The sequence below is a fragment of the Cornus florida genome, unplaced genomic scaffold, assembly GCF_030987335.1.
Source record: "Cornus florida cultivar Cherokee Brave unplaced genomic scaffold, ASM3098733v1 CherokeeBrave_3.0.0_Hap2_Chr10, whole genome shotgun sequence".
NCBI lineage: Eukaryota > Viridiplantae > Streptophyta > Magnoliopsida > Cornales > Cornaceae > Cornus > Cornus florida.
This window is the reverse complement of record NW_026775580.1, coordinates 105,875,644-105,899,306: the sequence shown is the minus strand read 5'-3', so window position 1 is coordinate 105,899,306 and position 23,663 is coordinate 105,875,644. Positions and strand designations below refer to the sequence as shown.

The 23,663-nt window shown below is 35.4% G+C and overlaps 5 protein-coding genes across 5 annotated transcripts; 2 read left to right on the top strand and 3 right to left on the bottom strand.

Moving 5' to 3' along the window:
- Positions 1-1,717: 1,717 nt before the first annotated feature.
- On the top strand, positions 1,718-5,039 carry LOC132276733 (GDSL esterase/lipase At4g01130). Its single transcript, XM_059778309.1, has 5 exons — positions 1,718-2,058; positions 3,080-3,289; positions 3,392-3,549; positions 3,682-3,952; positions 4,653-5,039. Exons 1-5 carry the CDS (start codon positions 1,773-1,775, stop codon positions 4,919-4,921), a joined length of 1,194 nt encoding a protein of 397 aa, XP_059634292.1. The 5' UTR covers positions 1,718-1,772; the 3' UTR covers positions 4,922-5,039.
- Positions 5,040-5,340: 301 nt separating this feature from the next.
- Positions 5,341-6,225, bottom strand: LOC132278332 (uncharacterized). The gene has a single exon (XM_059780124.1). The coding sequence runs from the start codon at positions 6,223-6,225 to the stop codon at positions 5,341-5,343; it is 885 nt and encodes a 294-aa protein (XP_059636107.1).
- A 1,045-nt stretch (positions 6,226-7,270) lies between these two features.
- LOC132276734 (protein CURVATURE THYLAKOID 1A, chloroplastic) lies at positions 7,271-10,190 on the top strand. The gene is made up of 5 exons (XM_059778310.1): positions 7,271-7,551; positions 8,729-8,820; positions 9,001-9,108; positions 9,249-9,320; positions 9,939-10,190. The coding sequence occupies exons 1-5, from the start codon at positions 7,374-7,376 to the stop codon at positions 10,002-10,004; spliced, it is 516 nt and encodes a 171-aa protein (XP_059634293.1). The 5' UTR covers positions 7,271-7,373; the 3' UTR covers positions 10,005-10,190.
- Positions 10,191-14,049: 3,859 nt separating this feature from the next.
- Positions 14,050-14,923, bottom strand: LOC132276735 (eukaryotic translation initiation factor 1A-like). Its single transcript, XM_059778311.1, has one exon. The coding sequence runs from the start codon at positions 14,694-14,696 to the stop codon at positions 14,259-14,261; it is 438 nt and encodes a 145-aa protein (XP_059634294.1). The 5' UTR covers positions 14,697-14,923; the 3' UTR covers positions 14,050-14,258.
- Positions 14,924-16,561: 1,638 nt separating this feature from the next.
- Positions 16,562-21,887, bottom strand: LOC132276732 (BTB/POZ domain-containing protein POB1-like). The gene is made up of 6 exons (XM_059778308.1): positions 21,398-21,887; positions 20,315-20,440; positions 19,202-19,323; positions 19,053-19,116; positions 18,437-18,716; positions 16,562-17,748 (listed from the first exon to the last, which is right to left on the bottom strand). The coding sequence occupies exons 1-6, from the start codon at positions 21,645-21,647 to the stop codon at positions 16,935-16,937; spliced, it is 1,656 nt and encodes a 551-aa protein (XP_059634291.1). The 5' UTR covers positions 21,648-21,887; the 3' UTR covers positions 16,562-16,934.
- Positions 21,888-23,663: the final 1,776 nt, after the last annotated feature.

Below are 23,663 nucleotides of genomic sequence, written 5' to 3'. Positions count from 1 at the left end.
TATTTTCAAATTTAGACTAATTTTGGTGTTTTTTTAAAAGAGTAACATGCATGAGTTACACTTCTCTTTAAAAAATGGAGTTTGAAATATTATATAAAAAAATGATTCTTAAACCAAAATTTCAAACTTATTTGTATAGCCAAAGGTTTCTATTCCTTTAATTTTGATGACACACTTTATTTAGACGAATATGTCTAAATAACATTTACTCATATTATATTCCATCAAAAGTGATTATTGTATTATATAATAATAATTAGAGTGACCATGATAGGTGGATGCCTGCTTCTCTCCACCCTTGGTGAATTTCATGCCCTATACCACGAATTTTATAAGTTTGTGTTGAAAAATTTATGCTAAGTGGTGGACCCAGTTTGTAATGGTCAAGTCATGGATTTGGTATTCAACCCAACCCAAACTTCCATCTTTCGTACTTCAATCACAAATCGAGCGGCCGAGGCCCAGCTGTGCTTAGACCAACCGAAATCTCCAATCAATCCATGAAGCCTGGATATGAGGTAATGGGCCCATGCTAAACCCAACCCAACCCAACCAAAATTTCGAAAAAAAAATAAAAAATTAAAGGACATGAACACACAAGCCTCCTGACAGATCATTTTTGCCTCTATACCAATTTTTGGACCCCCTCTCTACCCATTTCGGTCCCTATATTGATTGATAGTTACCATTGCATGCATTAGATTGTACTCCTTTTCCTTTTTTACAAGTCAGGCTTAGCAGTAGGGTGCACCAAAATTGATTGAATCGATAATACGAACCGGATCAAATCAGATCGGTATTTTTGATTCGATTTTTTCGCGATTTGGTTTGGTTTGGTTTCGATTTCAAAGATATGAAACTGTTTACAAACTATTCGGTTACAGTTTGAAGTACTAAAAGATCAAATTGAATTGAACCATTATATATATATATATATGTTTTGTATTATATAAATAATAGAATAATAAGACCACTCTTTTAATCCTTCAACTATATGTGTAATATATAATAAAAAATTATATATATATATATATATATATATATATATATATATATATATATATATTCGGAGTATCAGATTGAATTATAAAAGAAACATAAAATCATGTAATCGAATTGAACCAAACCGTTGGTTAAGTTTCAATTTCATTGATTTCACAGTTTAGTTCGGTTTCAATTTTTATGAAACCCAAGGATTTGGTCCAACATATTTTCAAATCAGTCCAATCCCAACAGTGTACATCCTACTTAGTTGGATTATTTTTTCACCATTTCTTTTAGCTGCAACGCAAAAAAATTACTTTGTTGCAAGGATTTAACTCATTAACATTCATAATTGAGTAAAGAGAATGCTTTCCTCTGTCCAATCTCATTTGTTAAATGATATTGATTTTTACACAATTTCTTTAAATTCACCGATACATTAGATTGATTGGATCTAAAATACTAACAAATAATTTCTATTACATTGCATAAACTCAAAACTTTTATCTGATCCAATAAATAAAAATTGACTAACACAGTAGTTCTCCTTCAACAACCCTGTTCATGAGATTGGCTAAATCTAAAATACTACTCCAATAGATGAATTTTTTTTACATTCAATAAGTCCAAAAATTTTATCTTATCCAAAACATTCACCAAAAAAAAAAAAAAAAAAAAAAACTAGTCCACGTATCGCCACATGTCCTTATAAAGTTATAATAATATATATTTGCTTCGACTTTGATACAACGATTACGCAGTGTCTTCCATAATTCAAGAGTCACTATATGCAGACTGTTGTAGCAAAAACAATGGCTAGGACTCCGTGCTCACCCAAAGTTTCTGCCTCTTTGAGGAAATTATTTGGTATTTGGATGGTGTTAGTGGGAGTGTTAGGCCAAGTAGCTGATTCTAAATGTGGTTTCAAGGCTATCTTCAACTTTGGGGATTCGAATTCGGACACAGGCGGCTTTTGGGCTGCTTTTCCGGCACAGTCTCCGCCCAACGGCATGACCTACTTTAAGCGACCTGCTGGCCGGGCTACCGATGGGAGGCTCATGATTGATTTCTTGGGTAATCTTCAATCACCCTTTTATTTATTTTATTTTATTTTCTAACCAGCAAATTGGAATATGCAAAGGTTTTTTTTTTTTTTTTTTCCTGGATTTTCATGTTGTTAATTTTCTTTCCGTAAATATACGAAAAGTTCAATCATATGGATTTTGTTGTATTCCAGTTTCTTACATTTTCTCGGAAACCAAACAGTGCATACCGGTTAATTTTCTTAGGAGGAATACCCTTTTTTTGGTTACAGCTGACAATTATTGACTTATTGTCTTGATGGAATGTGTTACACGAATTAAGCATACGCTATAGGCCAATGCAACTTGTTCTGTCCTGTAAAAGACACCTTATTTCTCTCTCTCTCTGCTCACTATAGTGTTACTTTTGAGCCATAAGACGTCTATAATATAATAATGCAATTTCTGTTGATGTTACGTTTGGTTTGGGAGCACTGAATCGTGCTTTGAATTTGGGATCTCAAATTCAAGCCGCCGATTCAGTGCTAAATATAAACTTTATATCTAACAAAGTGTTACTTTTGATTTTAAGAGAGAGAATGTAAAATTTCAATCCTTTTGTTTCCTCTCAGTACATAATCTAAGAGATAAAAATCTATCCTTAAGGTTCATAATTTGGACACCAGAAGACAAAAGTCCTAGCTGGAAAAGTGTTTGATTAGTCCATATTCAAACTGTGAGGTAACTGCAAATACAAATTCTTGTCACGGACCACACGAGTGTTTTGGCATGGTGTGAATCATTTTAGATCAGCAGGCCCCTTTTTTCTCAACTTCTTAGGTTACCCCTGAAATGGCCTTTAATTTTCATTTCACTGCCCTTTAAATTTTGTGGATTCGTCGCAGCAACAGACAACCAAATACAGCTCAAGAACTGATTTATTCAGGACCAAATCATATGATCATTTGTCCCCCATTAAAAATGCAATCTTGAAAATTCAATTGTGTAAATCCAAATAAAAAAATGTTTCGAAAACTTATGATTAGTAATTAGTATTGTGTTATTGTTGGCAGCACAAGCTTTAGGGTTGCCATTCCTGAGCCCATACCTGCAATCAATTGGATCCGATTATAGACATGGAGCCAACTACGCAACACTGGCATCCACAGTGCTCCTGCCAAACACTTCCTTGTTTGTCACCGGGATCAGCCCTTTTTCCTTGGCCATTCAGCTCAACCAAATGAAGGAGTTCAAGGTTAAAGTTGATCAATTTTACTCTCCAGGTATAACTTGTGCACCATTATTGTACCTCCTCAATTGCTTATTTAATTTAAACTTTTGACAGAAAATTAACATAATGTACATAACTTGGATTTTATTTTCAGGATCAACCAACCTTCCTGCACCAGACATTTTCCGAAAATCACTCTACACGTTTTATATTGGTCAGAATGACTTCACTTCCAATTTAGCAGCTATTGGTATAAATGGAGTGAAGCAGTATCTTCCTCAAGTGGTTTCCCAAATTGCTTACACCATCAAGGTGAGTATTTCACTTATTATAGTCCCTGATTTAATACCTTATCTGTTTGGGTAACAGCTTAAATTGATAAGGCATATATTGGACTATATTCTAATTTCAATGTTTATATATGTTGTTCCATGGAATTTCAAGGAGTTATATGCGTTAGGAGGACGAGCATTTCTTGTGCTTAACCTTGCTCCGGTGGGTTGTTACCCTTCATTTTTGGTGGAGCTTCCGCACAACAATTCCGACCTTGACAAGTATGGATGCATGATCTCCCTCAACAATGCAGTCGTGGAATATAACAATATGCTGAAGGAGGCACTGCTTCAAACTAGACAACAACTTCCACATGCTAGTGTCATATATGTAGACACCCATGCTGTGTTGCTAAAGCTCTTCCAGCACCCCAAATCTTATGGTATGATTCTTTTCCACACCTGCCTAAATCAACTCTAATGGTCTCATGGACTTAATTAGTACTATGTCTTGCTGCTATGTTAGGAACTAATAGTTCATATACATGTCAAAACAGCACTGCAAATAATTTGATATAGTTTTTAATAATATTTAGATATTTTACTCTAATGCAATTCGGCTAGATGGTTTGGATTTACAGACCTAGTGACGTGCCGGTCAAAAGAGGAAGACTAATTGCAATAGAAGGTAAGAGATGGAGAGGGTGACCAAAAATAATATGGGAGTAGGCGAATTGGCATGTAATTAATAGAAAAGCTTAGAGAGAGAGCATTCATGTGGCCGACCCCACATGGGATTAAGGCAAGGATGATGATGATGAGTCTATTGCAATCCTGCAAAATGTTAGTTTGTATAAACACCAGCATAGGAACAACCTGCATAGGAACAACCTCTTGCAACTTGTAGGATATTATTTACAGCATGGTTTAGTCACTACAATCGTGTAGCCTATACACAATTATTTGTAACACAAGAGTCTACACAGCATTATAGTCTTCTTTTTATTTATTTTCTTTTTTTGCTTGATTATCTCTAATACATAGTGACTTTGTTTTTTGCCCCTATATTTATTTTTACTTTATACACACACACTGACACACATTTATGGTTACACTTATTTATTTGTTTTAATGATGGCACAGGACTGAAGTATGGTACCAAAGCATGTTGTGGATATGGGGATGATACCCACAATTTTAGCCCTAAAGTGTTTTGTGGAAACAGCAAGCTGATTAATGGAAGCAATGTCACAGCAACAGCTTGTAGTGATCCATACAACTATGTGAGTTGGGATGGTGTACATGCTACAGAAGCTGCAAACAAGCTTGTTACAAAGGCCATTCTTACTGGCTCTTTTTTTTATCCTCCTTTCCCACTTCATAAGCTCTGTCACCTCCAACCTATTCATTGATCCTCGAGTATCGATCTCCTTTGATTTATATTAATCTGTTAAGCAAAGTTGTTTCACTGTGAAGATTGTTTGACATGAACACTTTTGAGGGTATAAAGATTTAGATTGTTTCACCGAACTTGTTCTTGTGTTTTACAATTTTCATTTTAATATATGTTACAGACTTACAAGCACAAAAAACAAACTGACAACTGCTATATTATGTAAGCCACAAACAGACATGAATATGCAAACGCTGGAACAAACAGAAATTTAAGCAAAAGCATATTGGTATAATCGTTAACTTCAATTGAAGAAATTCATAAGCCTTGTAAATCTAAGGGTCATTTTTAGATTCAAAACATTTGTGTAACACCCAAATAATTTTCCTATTCTACTAATCTAACTGAGATGTAAAAAAAAAAAAAAAACAGATTGAATCATGGAACATAGTCATTTTCGAGCACTGGCTGTGTTCTAATCCCAGATGCTGAAGGCATTTTACTCATTCCAATCCACCTAGTCTCCAATGCTTCACTTTTTTCAGACTGTTTCTCCATCTCTCCAAGTCTCTTCATTTTAACCAATTTATAGATCAACAAACCACCCAAACACCCCAAAACCAATCCAACAAGTCCTACCCCAAACCCTACCACCCACCATTTCCAGAACCTCTGTTTCTTCTCAGACGACGAAGGCACAACAATAGAGAAATGGCCTTGACCACGCGCAATACACGCATTTGGCAGAGTCATATTGCTGAACTCAACTGAACCATCAGTGCCAAATCTCACACATTTCATAGTCACATTTTCACCTTTAGGCTCTGAAATCCGAGGAAAGTGGACCAAAATGGGGTCACCCATGATGCTAAGTTGAAGCACTGCATTGTCTCTTGTGCTCGAATTCCAAGCATTGTAAGTCATGAAGCCAACAACACTAGTGACTAATGTATAATTTGGCACACTATAGTAATAATTTGACCAATTGCCTAGATTTTGATAGACTATAGCTAGTCTCTTCACCAAAGGCATTGGTACAATCCTTGGAGGGATTTGAAAGGAGCTAAAATTGGCTCCTATTGTCCAGAAATTTCTACTTCTGAGTTGAACAATCGAAACTTCCATACCGGAAAAATTAGCTGGCAGAGAGATATTGTAGAGAGTACCTGTATGTGGCTTTACTATTGCATTGTATGCGTAGTCATGAACAAAAACATTCAAAGAATCCGGATTATATCTATCCATGGCCAGAACTAATTGCAATAGGAGCAGCAGTACATAGAACACCACCGGGATGATATACCGGCTTTTCTTGTACCCCATCAGCACCAACTTGATTGCTTCTCTGAGTATTTCATGTGCAGTTCATGTCACAAATGCACAAATTTGTGATGGAAATTTAAACTTCAAAAAGGCTATGAAGTTTAGTCGCATGGATGAGGGTGGGCTTTTGTATTGTTCAACCATTCTATGAGTTGGTTTAGTTGGACTTGGAGAGAGAGGGAAATATATATATATATATATATATAGAGAGAGAGAGAGAGAGAGAGAGAGAGAGAGAGATTGGATATAATTAAAAGATATTAACTTGATAATTCTTAAAATTAATCAACTAAATTGGACATATGGTTGTTTAATGGGGCACATTATGTGAATTAGCTAGCCTTATATATATATTCTTAGTTTGAGTGCTAATGTAGCAGTTCCAGTTGGGTAATTCGTGAGCAGTTGTGTGTATTTGGCCGGTTGATGCTGGTTATGACACGTGGACGTACCCTTACATTTTTTGAAAAACAATCTATCTGAATTTACTCTGTCAAATGGTTTAACTCAGAAAGGAGAGAATCTGAGACATTGGAATCATATTTTGGGCCCAATCAACAATGGTGCCAATGGGCTGGCCTAATTGAGAACCTAAACGGGCTGATAGCATACACATATTTGATTAACTCTCAGTGCCCGGTTCCGCTATAGCTGTGCTGTAAAATTTTGTCACATTTAAAACATGTTTTAACTATGATTCGCAATCGGTATGTGTAAAAAGTTTTTAAGAATATTGAAATCTTAAAAAAAAAATTACGAATCAAACAATACCATAAATTATAATTTCAATATGTTTGTTTTAAATTTTAACACAAAGTTAAAATCTTGGATCCTTAAATCATGTTTGAATATATATTTTTTAGGATCATAGGAGTAAATTTTAATTTTAACGTATTTAAATTGTGCATCGGAAAAAAAAACAATAACATAGCCCTCCAAGGTGGATATATTGAAGATAGGGGACGACCAATCAGGGAGCTCAGCTGATCCACATGTCACACCCTCTTTCTAAAGAAGATACAGAGGGAAATGTTGTGGATAGAAAGAAATGGAACACAAAAATCTTTGACAGAAAGACTCGCAAACAATCAGCGATTGGCTTAACTTCCAACTGAGGATAGAAGCGCTTTGGCGGCCATTCAATTCACATGGCAACAACTGCTTGTGCAGTGGCAGCTTCCACCTCCATGGCGACGACCGCCGTCTTTATGCCTTGTCGCCTCCCCACCACCGCCGCCAGAACCACCATTTGCTCTGCCATACCTTACCTTCCACCGCGTTTGTCCTCCCCAGTCTTTTCCACTTGCTTGAAACCATCTCTAGCAGGTATTGTTTTCTTCTCCTCGTCTCACATTCTCACTGGGGCATTTTGTCAAACGAGTAGTTGAAGTTACCAGGCAAAATACTTTATTTAAGTAATGGTTGTTTCTGTTAACATCTGAGCTGTTCAGCATGTATACGTACAATTGTTTTCCTTGGAGAAAGTATTACTTGATGTATATATACATATATATGTATGTACATGTTTGTATTTTACCTGATAGTGATTTCTTTACTTTTATAACAACAATTTAGAATGAACAAAGTTGTCTTGGTCCAGTGGTCGCTATGGAGCTGGGTATGTGGTTTATAGTTAATTCTACCAAATGATAAAATAAATTATAATCATTTAGAATGGATGTGATGGAATTGATAGAAATAAAGGCAGTGATAAGCTACAGCAAGAAGAGAACAAAACAGAAAATACAATAGTACATTGAATTCTATTTTTGCAATACACTATATATATATACACACACACACATACTGTGGAAGCATTAGAGAAAAATTCTACCTTTGAATTCAGAGAATTAATTTAACAACACCCTTTTTCATTTTTTATTTTAATCCACTGAATGAAAAAGATAATCAGTTCATTGAATGATATTTTGTAATTACCGAAAAAATTATATTTTGCAATATACTCTACTGAAGCAATACTGAATGTGGTTGAATTAAGAAAATTAATTTCATGATGCCCTCTTTAACTTGCTGGTAGTTATTCGACCATTATCAAATGAGTCAAGGGCTGCAAGTACTTGGGGGTGTCAACCGATGATATGCTAAGATGTAGAGCTATAATGGTTTGTTTTTTTTGGCAAGTGTTCAAGTGACCTAAAATGTTGTTTTGATTGCTATGGAATTTTTGGTTCTTCTCCTTCCTCTATTACAATTTATTCGGTGATTCCTAGATAATCGTGTGGTGGTGGTTTAACTTTAACATAGTGTATGCGATTAGGTTAGTGGCGTAGTATTTGGGAAATAACCATTGTGACTTCTTTTGGCATGCTTGGAAGGAGCGGAGTGTGAGAATTTTTGTGATTGTATATTTATGCACCTTTCATTCTCCGAACTTCAAATTAATTTCCTGAACACTGTTTGGATGGAGGGGTTTCGATAGAAACTAGTCTTCTTGAAGTTCTCCAACTGGCACACTTATGTTTCTCGTTTCTCTTTGAAACAGAATCCAGGAGGTTCTCTTTGCTCCAAGTCAAAGCCTCGTCAGAAGAGACGTCTGTTGATGCTGGAGAGTTGTTTGAAGATCTAAAGGGAAAGGTAAGAAACACACTGTGTAACCATCATCAAAGACGAGGCTTGCAACTTCTCGTTTGCGTTCTGTTTTATACATGGCCCGTTTTCGAATATTTCTTTCAGTTGCTTGTTACCACTTCTCTTGATTGAGTTATTTTTATAGTGAATTTGATACATTTTTCTCTTTGACAACATGGTAACTAGTGGGATGCAGTTGAAAACAAGTCTACAGTACTTTTCTATGGGGGTGGTGCAACAGTTGCAGTTTGGTTATCTTCAATTGTTGTTGGTGCCATCAATTCAGTTCCTTTGGTAGGTATCTAATTGTTTTTTCCAATTTAATTTGAATAAAAATTTGGATTTTGGTTACAAGAAATGAATTTAATTAAGACTTCTTAGCATATTATTGAATCATTCTGAACTTCTTCTTCTTATATTTTAACAATTACCAGCTTCCGAAGATTATGGAGTTGGTGGGGCTTGGATACACAGGATGGTTTGTCTACCGGTATCTTCTATTCAAGGTAAATTTTGAAAATGATTTTTGGACACGTTTAAAATGGAGTTTACTTTCTTAAGTGAATACAGCTTGTTTTTGTTGATTCTTCTATGTGCTGGTAAATATTCACATGCATTCCAATAAATAATTGAGTGGTCGGTTTAGATTGCTCATAATATAGCATAATTATATTTGTTGTATAACATTTCTTGAGTTGATTATTATATTTTCCGTGTATTCTGAAAAGAACTAATTCGAGAATTAACCAACATTATGAAGATATCTTTGGTCTAGGGCACGTATCAGTGCATTTTTCTGTTTCTTTTCTCTTATTTTCTTAATATTGATTTATAGACACAAATATTTGTTTTTATCCAACAGAAAAATATTGAAATAATTTCAACATATGTTATGTAGTTCAATTCCTACTTGTTAAACCTTATATCTCAAATAGACATAGGAAAATTTACTTCACAACAGTGATGTATAATCAATAGTGTATCATTTACTCAAATCTCTTGATGTTTTAATCTTTGCTCTCCATGTATGTTTCTGTGTCTTCATATTGTGTGCTTTGTCAATCATATTAACCTTTAGTGGCTTGTAATCGCATGTTTCTCACTAAAAGTAATTTATTTCCCAGTCAAGTAGAAAAGAGCTTGCCACAGACATTGAAGCATTGAAGAAGAAGATTGCTGGAACGGAGTAAAAGCATGTGGTTGGATGGCAATGCCATCTTTCATTTGTTCTCTGAGTGTCCTATACAAGAGTTGTATGCACCTATAATGTAGAATAGTTCTATATTTTACTATTGCTCTTGTATTGCCCAAGTTCTTTGTCTTTCAAATAAATTATTTGAAAATTTTATTCTCTAAATGGCATACAATTGCTTATTGATTGTGTTTGGAGGCTTTTGGCTAAATAAGCCTGTGTGTGAAATCCTTTTTATAATCTGAATATATGAATGAAGTTCAGAACATCAAGAACTAGGCATCCAGCCTAATTTCAATTCTATATCAGAATTTTAAGTCCTGAATTTAGCTAGCCCAATGATTTATACGATGTTAAATTTTGTTAATCTGTCGTTCCTTTGAAAGGATCGAGTATCACTGTGAATGTAATATGAGAGTTGCTTTGCATGAGCACTGCGAAGGCTTTGATCTTAGTTTTTGTGTACACAACAAACATTCAATCACAACGACAGACTGTTACAACAAATGCACAAGATTAAACCATTTATTAACATGGTTAGACAAACCCGGTTGTGTCCACTGATGGAAGAAATAATTCACTACATTCCATAGCGAAGTAGAGAATTTCCTACTTCAAATGTTCTGAGGTATCCCATGACCGATTGCAGTGAACTTGCCCCATGAGAGCTATCAGCTTATTTACATATATATATATACTTTTTCCCAAGGACTATGTTTCAAATGGCTATATTTTTCATCTTACATAAACAATCATTTGCTCATCTATGAATCATTACCACATTCACATCTCTTTCATTGTAGCAAAATATCGTTCTCCATCTCCTTCAATCTCGAAATTCCCAATGGCTTCGCCATCACGATCTTTTCTTACTAGACTCTAATTCTTCATCTTCTTCGTCATCCTCTTCATCAGACCCTATTGACACCTACAACTTGCTTTTGAATTCAGTGAGGCCAGACTTAGTAGAACAAGTCTTTCAACCACGTAACATTGCCGTGACTGAGAGGGAAGCCCAATGAAAGAGTACTTTGACGAGAATTACACATATCCACCAGAGTATTTTCACAGACGATTCAGGATGCGACGAGAACTATTTTTTCGTATCCTGGATGATGTTAAAGCTTATGATGACTACTTTGTCCAAAAAAGAGATGCGATAGGGCATTTGGGGTTGTCTTCTATACATAAATTGACAACTACAAAACGTATACTTGTGTATGGTTGTGTAACCGATCACTGTAATGAGTATATTAAAATCGGCGAGAGCACTGCCATTGGAAGTGTGATGACATTTTGTAAGGCTGTTGTTGGTGTGTATGGGGAGGAGTACATGTGCCCACCTAGCGAAACCGACATAACATAACTGCTTTGAGAAGGGGAGGAGAGAGGATTCTTGTGTATGCTTGGTTCTATCAATTGTATGTACTGGGAGTGGAAGAATTGCCCAGTCATGTGGCATGGGACGCTCAAATTCGTGGGTATGCTTGGTTCTATCAATTGTATGCACTGGGAGTGGAAGAATTGCCCAGTCATGTGGCATGGGACGCTCAAATTCGTGGGTATGCTTGGTTCTATCAATTGTATGCACTGGGAGTGGAAGAATTGCCCAGTCATGTGGCATGGGACGCTCAAATTCGTGGATCTGACATGCATTCTTTGGAATGCCAGTATTGTCCCAGGCTGATTGCCTCCGATTAATTTTGTGGTGAATGGGCATCAGCATAGAATGGGGTATTACCCATTTCCCCAGCGGCAAATTCGAAACTTGTACAGAGGGAGTAGTATATTTACTGACAATTCATATTATATTTAGTAAATATGTAATTGCAATCTTTTACATGTTATTTCATGTACATTACTTTAACCATGAGTTTAATATCTTTCGTGAGGATCTAATTTATTTATGATTTTAAATATGATTATGATTGTGTGATTGTTTATTTATAGTCCACTTCGTAATGTCCAATTTTACCAAGCTTGAATTTGTGACACTTGATATCCTGGGCAAAAACCATTTGTCATGGATCTTTGATGCCGAGATCCATTTGGATGCCATGAATCTCGGAGACTGATGGTATATACCCAAGTGTACAACTTTAATGCAAACCATCGTGCTCTCAACTACTAGAAAAGAAAAACTATTTGCTCAAAAACAAGAGGCATGTAGGAAAAATGTAGAACGGGCTTTTAGAGTCTTGCAGATTAAATAGGCAATAATGCAAGAGCTTGGGTGTCTTGCAGATTTAAGTAGGATTTAAGTGGGCAATAACACAAGGACCGGTGCGTGTTTGGGAGAAATATGACTTGTGCCTCCTAATGAAAACGTGTATCATCTTTCACAACATGATCATTAAATATGAGACAATATGATCATTGAAGATGAACATCACGCCAATATTATGTAATATAATCTCCTCATTAAAAAAAAAAAAAAAAAAAGCAAAATATAAAATAAAAGTGGTAAGAATTGATGCATATATAAAGGTATTATTATTATTTTCCTACCCATCAAGGAACCAAAAACAAACCTTAGATTCAATTATTTTGATAAGCATCTAATCTACATTCGCAACTCTTTCATTGTTTGCACCCAGACGAGCCCTTGGTGAGCTATCCCAAGTTCTAAGAAAAGGTTATCACAGAGGGCGTGAGAACGGATCTTGTGCACTCGTAATAGACCTGTTCTAAATTCTAAATAAAATTCACAACCCACCGTTTCTATTATCAATCAAGCCAAATGCAACCATACATATGGTACAAGAATAAATAAAAGCACCCATTATGCAGTCAAACAGGATACCAAAATTTATGTTAAGGATCTCTGATTTAAAGGAATAACAAGACAAATCCAAATATATTATAATCTAATTATAAATATGAGGGTCTAAAAAGTCTCTCGGGTTACTCTGACCGTAATTAGCACTTCCAATCAATGTAGGAAAAATCCAAATTTCGCAAAGTGTGTAGCTTCAACTGAATTTGAAAACTATAGTGGGAGGAGGAAATAAATCCCATAAACTTCGAGCACCCAAAAACCTCCAAGAAATTCACAAACAAAATCTTTGGGAACTGCTCTATTTGTTTCTTAGGCTTGACAATCAAGATAAAGCCCATGTAACCTTGTGATGTCATCTAAGGGTGAAGACCTATGGAAACTGTCACAAATCTTCCCCTTTGAAGATATGAACACCAACCTTAATTGGAGTCCATGCCGGCCAATTCTCAACAGAGCTCAAACCTGGCCTTAACTACCTTGGAGGTAATTCATGTAGACATATCAAATGAATTCTTGCTAGTGCAGTTGATCACCTCACGAGGCCATTAAGATAGAACATTAATCTAATTTCGCAATGCAGTTTTACATCCGAAGCCCCAACAATTTGTAATGTATAGAACTAAAATACCTTTAACATACTAGACAATTTTTTTTGCCAAAGATACTGTCAACTCCTAAAGCCTTCGAACTGTCAGCAGATGTCATCTGCTCCTAAAACCCTCCCTGTTTCCATCTTTACTAAGAGCAATTTTTTACCCCTAATCCATCCTTAAATCCTGCAAGAGGGGCAATTATAATTTAACCATATTCTGGTAATTCTAAGATACTCCTACGATTTTATATATATCTAAGATACAAGAAAAAAGAAAAAAGAAAAAAAAAAGAAAAAGGGGGACTAATGGTGGGAGACAGGAGTGATCTTGACAACCGACCACCACCTTCAACAACTATAGTCGGAGGAAAATATCTTCTATAGTTTGGATTTGGAGTCTATTTGTACTCCAACAACTATAGTTTGGGTTTGGAGTCTATTTGTACTTCAACCGGTTCAAGACTTCATACCTTATTTGCATCATTAATTCCATAAGGGAATTATCAACGCCCTTTCAATAACAGCCAAACTAGTCAATAAAGAAAAAAAGTTCCAAATTCCCAATTCATCTCCACACATGACACAACGAATCAAAAGATTATCAATTGCCGATCACACAATTCAATCATCAAATTTAAGATTGAACAACAAAAACTACTCAAAAACCAAATATTTTGCAAGGACAATAACTAAAATTAAACTCAGAATTATTGCATCCAATTCATCGTTATCAAAAGCATAAATCATCATACATGAATCCCCACGCAGACTGCTATATAGATCCAGGTATTACACATAAAGCCAGTATATTTATACCAAATAAGCCCACAGGCAATTATAATAATTCAAAGACGAAGACCAGAGATAGATGTCCACAAACCCTAGATTTTATCGATGTCTTCGTCCTCAAACTCGATGTAATCATCACCTGCACCCTCGTCCTCCTCGTCGAGGCCTCCGGCGATGCCCTCGTTGAGCCTGGTGTTCTCCGGCAACTCGCCGTACGCCTTGAGGAGCCTGGCCTCATCGGGCATGTACTTGAGGATGACGTCAGCCTTGTCGTCCTGGTAATCCCTGAGCCCGACGAGGATGATGTCTCCGGCAGCGATCCAGACCTTCTTGTGCATCTTGCCGCGGATATGGCAGAGACGCTTGGTTCCGTCGATGCACATGGCCTCGCAGCGGCCGTTGCCGAGCATACGGAGGACCTGAGCGTACTCTTGGCCGTCTTCCTTAAAGACAAGCTCGCGCTTCTCGTCGTCGGCCTCGTTCTTCCCTCTCTTGCGGTTCTTGCCTCCCTTACCCTTGTTCTTCGGCATGTCTGAAAACCCTAGATCGGACGGTTGTGGTTCGCTGTTGTTGTGGTTGGTCTAGATATAGAGAGAGAGAAAACCTAGTTAAGCTTCTTATCGGATCTGATGAGAGATATATGTACGTGTTCGATTTGAGCCCTTTTTTTCTACAGTTCTCTACTTTCTCTCTCTAAGCTAGCGTTGAACTTACGATAGTGTTTTACGGGTTTGGAATATCTGGGAATTGTGGACTTTAATACCCTTTTTGATTTTAGAATATAGGCGAGGCTGTGGCGGTGTCCTTTTTATGGGCTCGTGGGCTGCATTTGGAGATTGACACGAAATCAATCGGTCCACCAAATCCATCGGCTGGTGTGAGTCTGTAGACGCGTGGCTCGAGAGAATCTTCTGAGAAATGTTACCTTCACAGTGATAGGTTGCCAATAAGGTGACAATTTGAAAGAAGTTGGACCTCTCACGGCCTTATTAAGAAAGGATAAGTCACACTAAAATTCGTTACCAATTAAAATAAATCCATATAAGCTACTATTCTTGACCATATAAGTTATCAATTAAAATAATTAAAATAAATCTTATAAGTTATTATTTATTTTTGAAAAAACATCATAATTCATTTTGATTGATCTGTTTCACAGTATGGTTCAAGTTTTTTAATTTTATTACAGGTGTATTATGTTTTCTTTCAACTTTGGAAGTAATTTATTTAATTTGTATAAATTTTTTCTTTTGAATGACTCCATTTATTTTTGAAAAAATATTTTAATTTATTTTAATTGATCTGTTCCATGGCATGATTCAAAATTCTTTCTTTATTACAGGTACATCATTCTTTGAATTGCATTAATCATGTTGATTTTTTTTTTTAATTATATTTTATTCTTTGAATTGCATTAATCTTGTTATTTTTATTTTATTTTTTGTGTTTGTTTAATTATGTCACATCACCATTTATTTTTGAAAAAAACATCTTAACTTATTTTTATTGATCTGTTTAGCTGCATGGTTCAAAATTTTTTATTTTATTAATTGCAAGTACACTATGTTTTCTTTCAACTTTGGTAGTAATTCCTTTGAATTATATATATGTATATTCTTTTAGATGACTTCATTTATTTTTGAAAAAATATTTTAATTTATTTTGATTGATACGAACCATTGTTCAAAATTCTTTATATTATTATAGGGACATTATTTTTTGAATTGCATTAATCAATCAATGGATCAGTGGTCTAGTGGTATTTATCAACTCTTACTTTCTAAAGGGAGGTCAGGACTTCAAGTCTCAGAAGAGACAAGTGTGTGACTAACTACAAAAAAAAAAGAAAGAAAAAAGAATTGCATTAATCATGTTGATTTAATTTTTATATATATATATATATATTTGTTGCATTTGTTTAATTATGTTTTATTCTTTGAATTGAATTAATCATGTTGATTTATTTTTATTTTTATTTTTGTGTTTGTTTAATTATGTAATGTCAGCCTTTATTAACTAAACAAATAAGTTTTGTAATATTATATATTTTCTTCTCTATAAGGTTTTAAATATTATATATTTCATTCTCTAATTATTATATTCATATTATACAAATAATTACAACCCCTTCAACTTTAGATTTACTTTTAATCTTCACAACACATTTCATTTCATAAATATTTAAAATTTTAATTACTCACAAAAATTATTAATCAATTATTTAAAAAAGTGAATTTATTTTGATAATTTTTATATAATTTTTTTTTTAATTAAGATTACAAAATAAATTAATTTTCATCTATCACTGCCACACGCCACTGCCGCGCGCGCGAGATCTAAAGACATTTGGCCGACATAATATAAATATTTAGATGAGCTGGACTTAAGATTAATAAGATGCTGATATGAAAATGACATTAGTCCTTCAAGAAAAGTAAGAAAAGCTTGACATTCCACAACTACTTAACGCAGTTGAAGTCTTTGCATTGAGCCCCAGCCCAACGATATATCCATCCTCAAAATGCATTTTAAAATGGATTTGGAGAACCAAAAAACTCCTCCATTATAGGAACACATTTACATCTTTTTTGTGTAACAAAATCTGGCTCACATACAAAACAACAATCTTTCGAACCAGACAGACATTGGCGGCACTACCACCTAAGCATTACTTTGATATGCTTTACGCAAGGCAAGGTAAAGGTTAGGAACTTAGGGCTGTATGAATCAAGCAAAATTAGCATAATGACTATCCTCAGCCATGAATGTCAGTGCCTAATGGTAAGCTCAGCTCGGAGATGAAGGATGCCATTGACGAAGTAAAGACTATCCTCAGCCATGAATGAAGTCCATGGTATACCAAACAAGTTTCGATAGCCTACTGCCTTCCCCCCGGTGAAAGTGTAGTTACCCTTGTATTTGCTAATGTAATCCTCTGTTGGCTTCGACCTGGCAGAAAACTCATAGTCAACTGCAAAACTCACCGTCCCCTTTTCTTGCATCCCTAAAAACAGCCCAAAACAATGGAAAGAGCTCTGCTGGTCCATGTTGCAATGTGCTGACAAGAAGAACCCTTGTCCACCCAAGTGGAATGCTTGAGAATACACCCGCCCTGATGGGAACAAATTTGCACACTCCTCCCGTTTCAGATCCAGGTACACCACACACTGTTGCCTTGGAAGTTCAAACTCAACCACCTTGATAGGCCGATACTTGTATGCGCGCTCCACAAAGCGGCGATTCGTAATGGCAGACTCCTCTGCAGCCAGGATCCGTTGTCGGTGTGGAGCCTCAGCCTTGAAAAAGAGGGCCTCCAGCACAGCCTTGGATGCAAGCTCGTGATCAAAGTCATTGCAGGTTAAAGCCTTCTTAAGCTTTCGGCAGGTCATGTAGGGGAAGCGGATGAAGCGACCAAGGCGGGAACCCAATATTTCTCGTCGCTCTTCCAGTTTTGGGTACTGGGTCCTGGCCCACTTCAATACGAAGTCATATACAGCATCTTCTGATGCCACCTGGAGATCATCACTGGACAAAATTGCCTCAATTCCAGCAAGGGGCAAGCTCATAACCTCGTCCTGGAACCTGCCAACATGAACAGAAGTCTATAACTGAGCTATTGAACAACATTATGCAAGCAGTAACACTACTAGATAAACGCAGCTCAGATATTATAAAAATAGCTGAATAACCCTCCTGCGATTTCAAGATGCAATATAATACAATGTTGACACTTGGACCAAAACCATGACCTACAAGATGTCGCATGAAGTTTCATCAAAGGGAATGAAGCTAACAGGCACTAGCCTCAAATAGATGGGGGTTTGGAATACAAGTACAAGAGGTTTTTGGAGGTTTCTGTGCTCAACAAATTTGACATGTGGCATTTACTATATTTGAACCTAAAATAAAAAGAGGAAAGCATCTAAAGAAATTATTAGATTTTAATTTCAAGTTGCAATGAAACATCAATAATACGTGAAATTGGCACGGGAAAATGACAAAAAAAAATTTCATACAGGCATGTTTGGCCTGAGTTATACATGCTATCCAAAACTAATCTACCTACAAAGTAGAAAAGAAATGTTTATTTTAATCTCAGCATTCACACAGGAAAATTTTTAAAAACAATTATGAAAACGGTGTCGGACAAAATATACTGATGAAAATGAAAAAGTTTTTGGTCATAGAGAATAATAAAGAAGTTGAGAAAGGACAGGAATTTTAAAATTTCAAACATAAAGAACGTGGTACATATTAAAGAAGAGCTCACTTGGTTATGTCTTTGTAACGGGCAGCAAGAAACTGCTTTGCTGTGTCTGTCAATGGTTGAACTGCATCTCCAATTAAAACACTGGATGGAAGCTCCAGGTATAGTAATGCAGACTCGGGTGTCATGGGTAAATTCCTCAAAAGTCGGCTGCAATACCTCATGCATGACGCAACCTCAAATTTGTCGGCAGCCATTAGCACATCCAGCAAAGCAGGAGCACTAGTTGTAGTTAAGGTATTGCTATACATAAAATTCAGGAGCTCCATGAGGGCAGCTTCCTCTGTTCCATGGGGAAAAAAAATACTGTAAGCTGACTTTGTTTGTTATATAACGATATTTATTTTTATAGTCACAAATCACTATAACCGAACAAAATGTTAAGTTGGAATAATTATGACCTTAAACAACACTCAACTACCACAAAAGAACTATTACATGTATAAAATTTGTAGCTGCTGTGATTAATAAATATATATATAACTAATTTCAAGTACTAGTTATGGGAAAGACCATTGTCAAGTTCAAAGTTGAGCAAGAACCCACCACACAAGTAACACTTTCAACAAAGTTAAAAGAACTACTAGAGAAAGTAGAATGCTTGGAATTTTATGCATACCCGAGGCATTTATTCGTAGGGTGACATGTCGCTGTTCTGACTCCCTCATTCCATTTGAAAAGAGCTGCATAATTAAAGGAAAAAACATCATACAGAGATTTTAAAAAGCCAAGGGGAGAAAAAGAAATTACGGGAAATGTGACCTTTACCTTGTAGAAAAAGGGACTTTTTGCTGCTAAAATTGGAGAACTAATATGTAAAGTCTTAACTCTCAGAACCGTAGAACAATCCATGCTCCAGTTTGAATCATTGATATCTGCAGCTTCCTCTCCTGAAAAAGTAATATGCCATCTTAACATCATGCAAGACAAAATGTACCACGTAAGAGTTGATCACAGCAGCCTTAAGTTGACAAGACATTACAAATGTTTTAATGCAAGAAGAAATAGTAACTGAGTTACAAATGCTTTCATATGGCGCAGCCTCGCACCTAACGCAGTTAACTAACTAAGATCTTTGGGAAAAATCTGTGGACAAAAAGTTCACCATATTTGATATATACATACAAGAAAACAATTTACTTGAAACATGTTTTCAATCCATTTGCCGCCCAACTAGAATCCTATAGTTATTATTATTTATATAGAAAAGGAGCTTTCCCTTGATAGAAATTCTCTTTGAATAATAAGTGGTTCACTTAATAAAATCCTTTATCGATTGCCTAAAGCAAAAATAATAACCTCACTTGAGAGGTTCAAAAAATTTCACATATCCCTTCCCTTACATCTGCTGTGATGCCACTATCTACATCATTAATGCTCAATCAGCCATGCTGATATGTGCAGTGCAGGTTATTGCATTGCAACTTATTCCAAAATCTTCCACTCTTTCATGTCTTCTATGTTGTATATTTGTGATCCAGTTTGGAAGACGTATACCAAATTCATAGAGATCACTGTGCCATACATATTTGACAAACAGAATAACCTGTGATCAAAGGGTGCAAAAGGCCTTAGATAGAGTTCAAATGGCAGAAATAGAATTTGTCGCGCCAATAACCTAGAGTTGGGATTTTAGGTTTCCTGAGCCAAGTAACTGATACAGTTAAATGTTTCAAGTTAATTTGCTTTCCTTTTCCCCCCAATTTTAACAAATTTCACTTAAAAACTAGTCCAACAACTCACTGAAAGTGAGTTGTACTGCCTTATCGATATTATAGGGAAAAAAAAAAAAAAAAAACAAATAAACTAGAATTCTGAAATTCCTAGTGAATTCTAGACTAAAGCAAAGTTTAAACACACAACTTGAAATCATTCCAACACCTGAAGGTAATTCTTCAATCATTGCAACAAATTCCTCCTCTTGGTTTTTAAAGACGACACCATCATCATTATCAGGCTGATTACAATTCAAAATCTGCTCCTCTGGGCATGCAGAAATATCAACAGCTGCAAACAGAAAGTAAATGTCAGTTAACATTAGTATAATAAACCGTAAGGGAACGTGTTATAAGCATGCATGATACACGTAATATGGCAGGAAGGGAAAGCATTCCTGTGAGTGAACAGCCCTCCCGATCATTCATCAGATTTTGTTTTTTCGGTAAGTAAAGAAAAATCAGAAGATTAAATGGTCCAAGGGCTCTAATAATATAATTAGGATCCAAACATGAAAAAAAAGAGAACAAAAATAAGGTGCTTTCCTTTTACTAAAAATTATTAAATGATCAAAATCAGCTTAAGCGTAGACCAACTAACATGCACTTTCAAGTATGAAGTGCGGTATACCACTTTCCCTGTGTGACTGTACTAGAGAGAGAGAGTATACTAATTTGACACACAAGAGTCGACCATCTCCCTAATTGCACACAATGGAAAATTCACCATAAATTTGATCACAACTTAAACATCAGAAGCACATTCAAACTGAAATAATGATATAGTTCAAATTCTAGCATTTAATCGAATTTCCGGAACGATGTTTTCCCATGTACATCAATCAAGTTGCTATCATAGCTCTAAAGAGTCTAAAACCCCAAATTTGCACTTGGTTTGCAACTTTACCCAGTTCTTTCTTCCTTTTTTGATTTGAGAGGATGAACTCATCTTAATTAATCCAACAAATAGTCGAATTAGGCTCAATTAACTACACTTTTAGTTTCCCAAGTCCTATATAGTAAAAAATTTCACGAAGTTCCCATTCCGTCATTTTCCTGCATTTTCTCAGCAGCCAAACTTTTGTGTGTGTATATTTATGAGCAACCACAACATCAACATCGACAAAATGACAGTCAAACCTCCAAATTCTAGCAAAATCTATAACGGCAGATGATCATCAACAACCACATGTCATGCCTTAACCTTATCTATATGAAAAAAAAAGGAAAAAAGTCATGAAATACCAACCATTTTCCTTCTTAATATCTTCTCTCCTCCTCTTACGGCTCGCCCAATCGGCCAGAGATTGACAACTCTCGCAGCCGTCCGACCGTGTCTCCGGCGACTCGGCCATGATCTCGATCCGCAGAACCCGGTCGGAGAAGTTGCTATCGTTAAATGCGAACCCAAAGTCACCGTCCCTACTACCGCCGTCCGGCAAGTAATCCGAATCCATCACCGTTCTCGGATCGAATAGATCCAACTTCGCGTCCCTCATCCTCTCTCTCTATCTCTCTGGAATGGAATAACCCTATGAATTACGACCTTTCTGACCCGATTATAAGAACATTTGATATGAGAGAGAGAGGGAGGAGAGATTTTAGAGAGAGAGAGAGTCAGAAAGGTCGGAAACTAAAAAAAATTGTACAGCTTTTCTGTAATAAGCTTTTGGTGTTTTTATTACATAGACGTGTTTCTGTTTTGGCTAAAGGTCAACAGAAAATTCGGTAACAGTATGGTAAACATTACCTAATATTTTTCATATTTTGAGAAATTTCACAATGCTCACCACTGTATATTGTATTGTGCCTATACACAACAGCTATTATTATGATCATTATTATTATTATCTGGTAAACAAAGTTTCTTATTATTAGTTCAAGTTTGTTACAACATTCATATTTTTTGTTTTAAGCTCAAACAGTTATTTGATTAGAAACTCTGATAAGCACAAGTTTGGAAAAAAAAAGGAAAAAAAAAAACTTATAAATAAATTGAAAATGAATTAAGAATCAGAATTATAGGCACGGAAAGTCTTATGTCGCTTTCGTAATGACTTACATTGTTTATGTAACATGCATATTACATAAATATTTGAAGGTAACATAGAAGAGATTTTGTTAGATAGTGAATTACAGAAGATAATCTATTCTTCTTATTTATGAAAATATATATATCTTTTTTAAAGAAAAAATTAACGTGTCAATTAAGTAATTACATGCATAGATTTCTTAACTTTTTGTTGAATTTTTTTTTTAAAAAAATAAAGTGTGGAAAAAATTAACAATAAAATGAGTAGTTATCAATGATTTATGGGGTACATTTTTTTGGTAACTTATCCCAACCCTGATTAGCACAAACATAAACTCATCATAATGGAGACAAAGTTGGAAAGAACCATGTGGTTGGGTTAAATGCCATGTCTAGTCAATAGCAATTCTAAAGTAATAGCTAAATGTAGTTTCTTCCAAAGTAGGTCAAAATCTTTGGCTAAAATTAATGTGAATTGTGTTTTTGTATCAAGAAATTCTTTAATTGCTTGCAAGTGTTTGTGTGATGGATTATTGTTATTGGCACCGTCTAAAATATAAGGTCGAGGGTGAAAAAAATCGTGTTTGAATTTTGACTACGAAATACAGAGTACGTAATTGCATAAATTTTTGGGGAGCTTTATTATTATCTATGAAGTTTGAAGGGGGGCAAGTATTCAAAATATAAGTTGAGAATTGGGCATGAAATTTTATGAAAACTAATCATAAAAAGTGGTTCTGTGGCCACCCTAAAAAGGAGATAAATCATATAGTGCAAAGCCCACCATCTTCATGTCGGCCGAAACAATGAACACCAAGTATAATGAGATATTTGAAAAAGGGTAAGCTCTAATTTCACTATTCATGGGCTTAGGTGGCCTAATCATACCAATAATGGAATAGTGTTTTCAAATCAAATGTGCCAACCATTTTTTTAATTTTGTTTTACTTTTTATTATTTTTTATGATTGTGGTATAGGCCTCTTAGATCATCCCATGATCTACTTCTGGACATATGTAGTATTCTGTCTTACATGCATAGAAAAATATCCCGGTACAATTACTGGGGAAAAAAAAAAAAAAAAGTGCACTTATTAAAATATGTCACTTAGAAATAATGTTGTATCCATTTCATGCTATCTATCTATTTTAAAGCGAAAAACAGTGCGTGTCTATTATTTTTTATTTATATTTATTTTTGATAAGTACAGTGAGTGTCTATTATATTTTCAGAAATACTGATGCCAGGTCATTTGGAATGTCAATTCTTGTTAAAAGAGTTGTTTATAATTTTTTTTTCCCTATTTGTAATTCATAGGATTTAGGGTTTCTTCCAAAACGCCAATTTAACACCCAGGTTGCATAATGGAAAATATTGCCTTGCTCTTCTAAGTTATGTTTATTTAAAAAAAAAAAAAAAAAAAACCCACAACACAACATATCTCATGGACTCCTCATACCCACCACCGCAAGACCACCTAATT

Coding starts and splice junctions, on each gene's coding strand:
- LOC132276733 (XM_059778309.1), top strand. CDS start 1,773: ATGCAGACTGTTGTAGCAAAAACAATGGCTAGGACTCCGTGCTCACCC. Junction 3,290..3,391: donor TGATCAATTTTACTCTCCAG/GTATAACTTGTG, acceptor TTTTATTTTCAG/GATCAACCAACCTTCCTGCA. Junction 3,953..4,652: donor CCAGCACCCCAAATCTTATG/GTATGATTCTTT, acceptor ATGATGGCACAG/GACTGAAGTATGGTACCAAA.
- LOC132276732 (XM_059778308.1), bottom strand. CDS start 21,647: ATGAGGGACGCGAAGTTGGATCTATTCGATCCGAGAACGGTGATGGAT. Junction 20,441..21,397: donor AGATATTAAGAAGGAAAATG/GTTGGTATTTCA, acceptor TTCTGTTTGCAG/CTGTTGATATTTCTGCATGC. Junction 19,117..19,201: donor AAAGTCCCTTTTTCTACAAG/GTAAAGGTCACA, acceptor TTAATTATGCAG/CTCTTTTCAAATGGAATGAG.
- LOC132278332 (XM_059780124.1), bottom strand. CDS start 6,225: ATGGGGTACAAGAAAAGCCGGTATATCATCCCGGTGGTGTTCTATGTA.
- LOC132276734 (XM_059778310.1), top strand. CDS start 7,374: ATGGCAACAACTGCTTGTGCAGTGGCAGCTTCCACCTCCATGGCGACG. Junction 7,552..8,728: donor CTTGAAACCATCTCTAGCAG/GTATTGTTTTCT, acceptor TCTTTGAAACAG/AATCCAGGAGGTTCTCTTTG. Junction 8,821..9,000: donor TTGAAGATCTAAAGGGAAAG/GTAAGAAACACA, acceptor CATGGTAACTAG/TGGGATGCAGTTGAAAACAA.
- LOC132276735 (XM_059778311.1), bottom strand. CDS start 14,696: ATGCCGAAGAACAAGGGTAAGGGAGGCAAGAACCGCAAGAGAGGGAAG.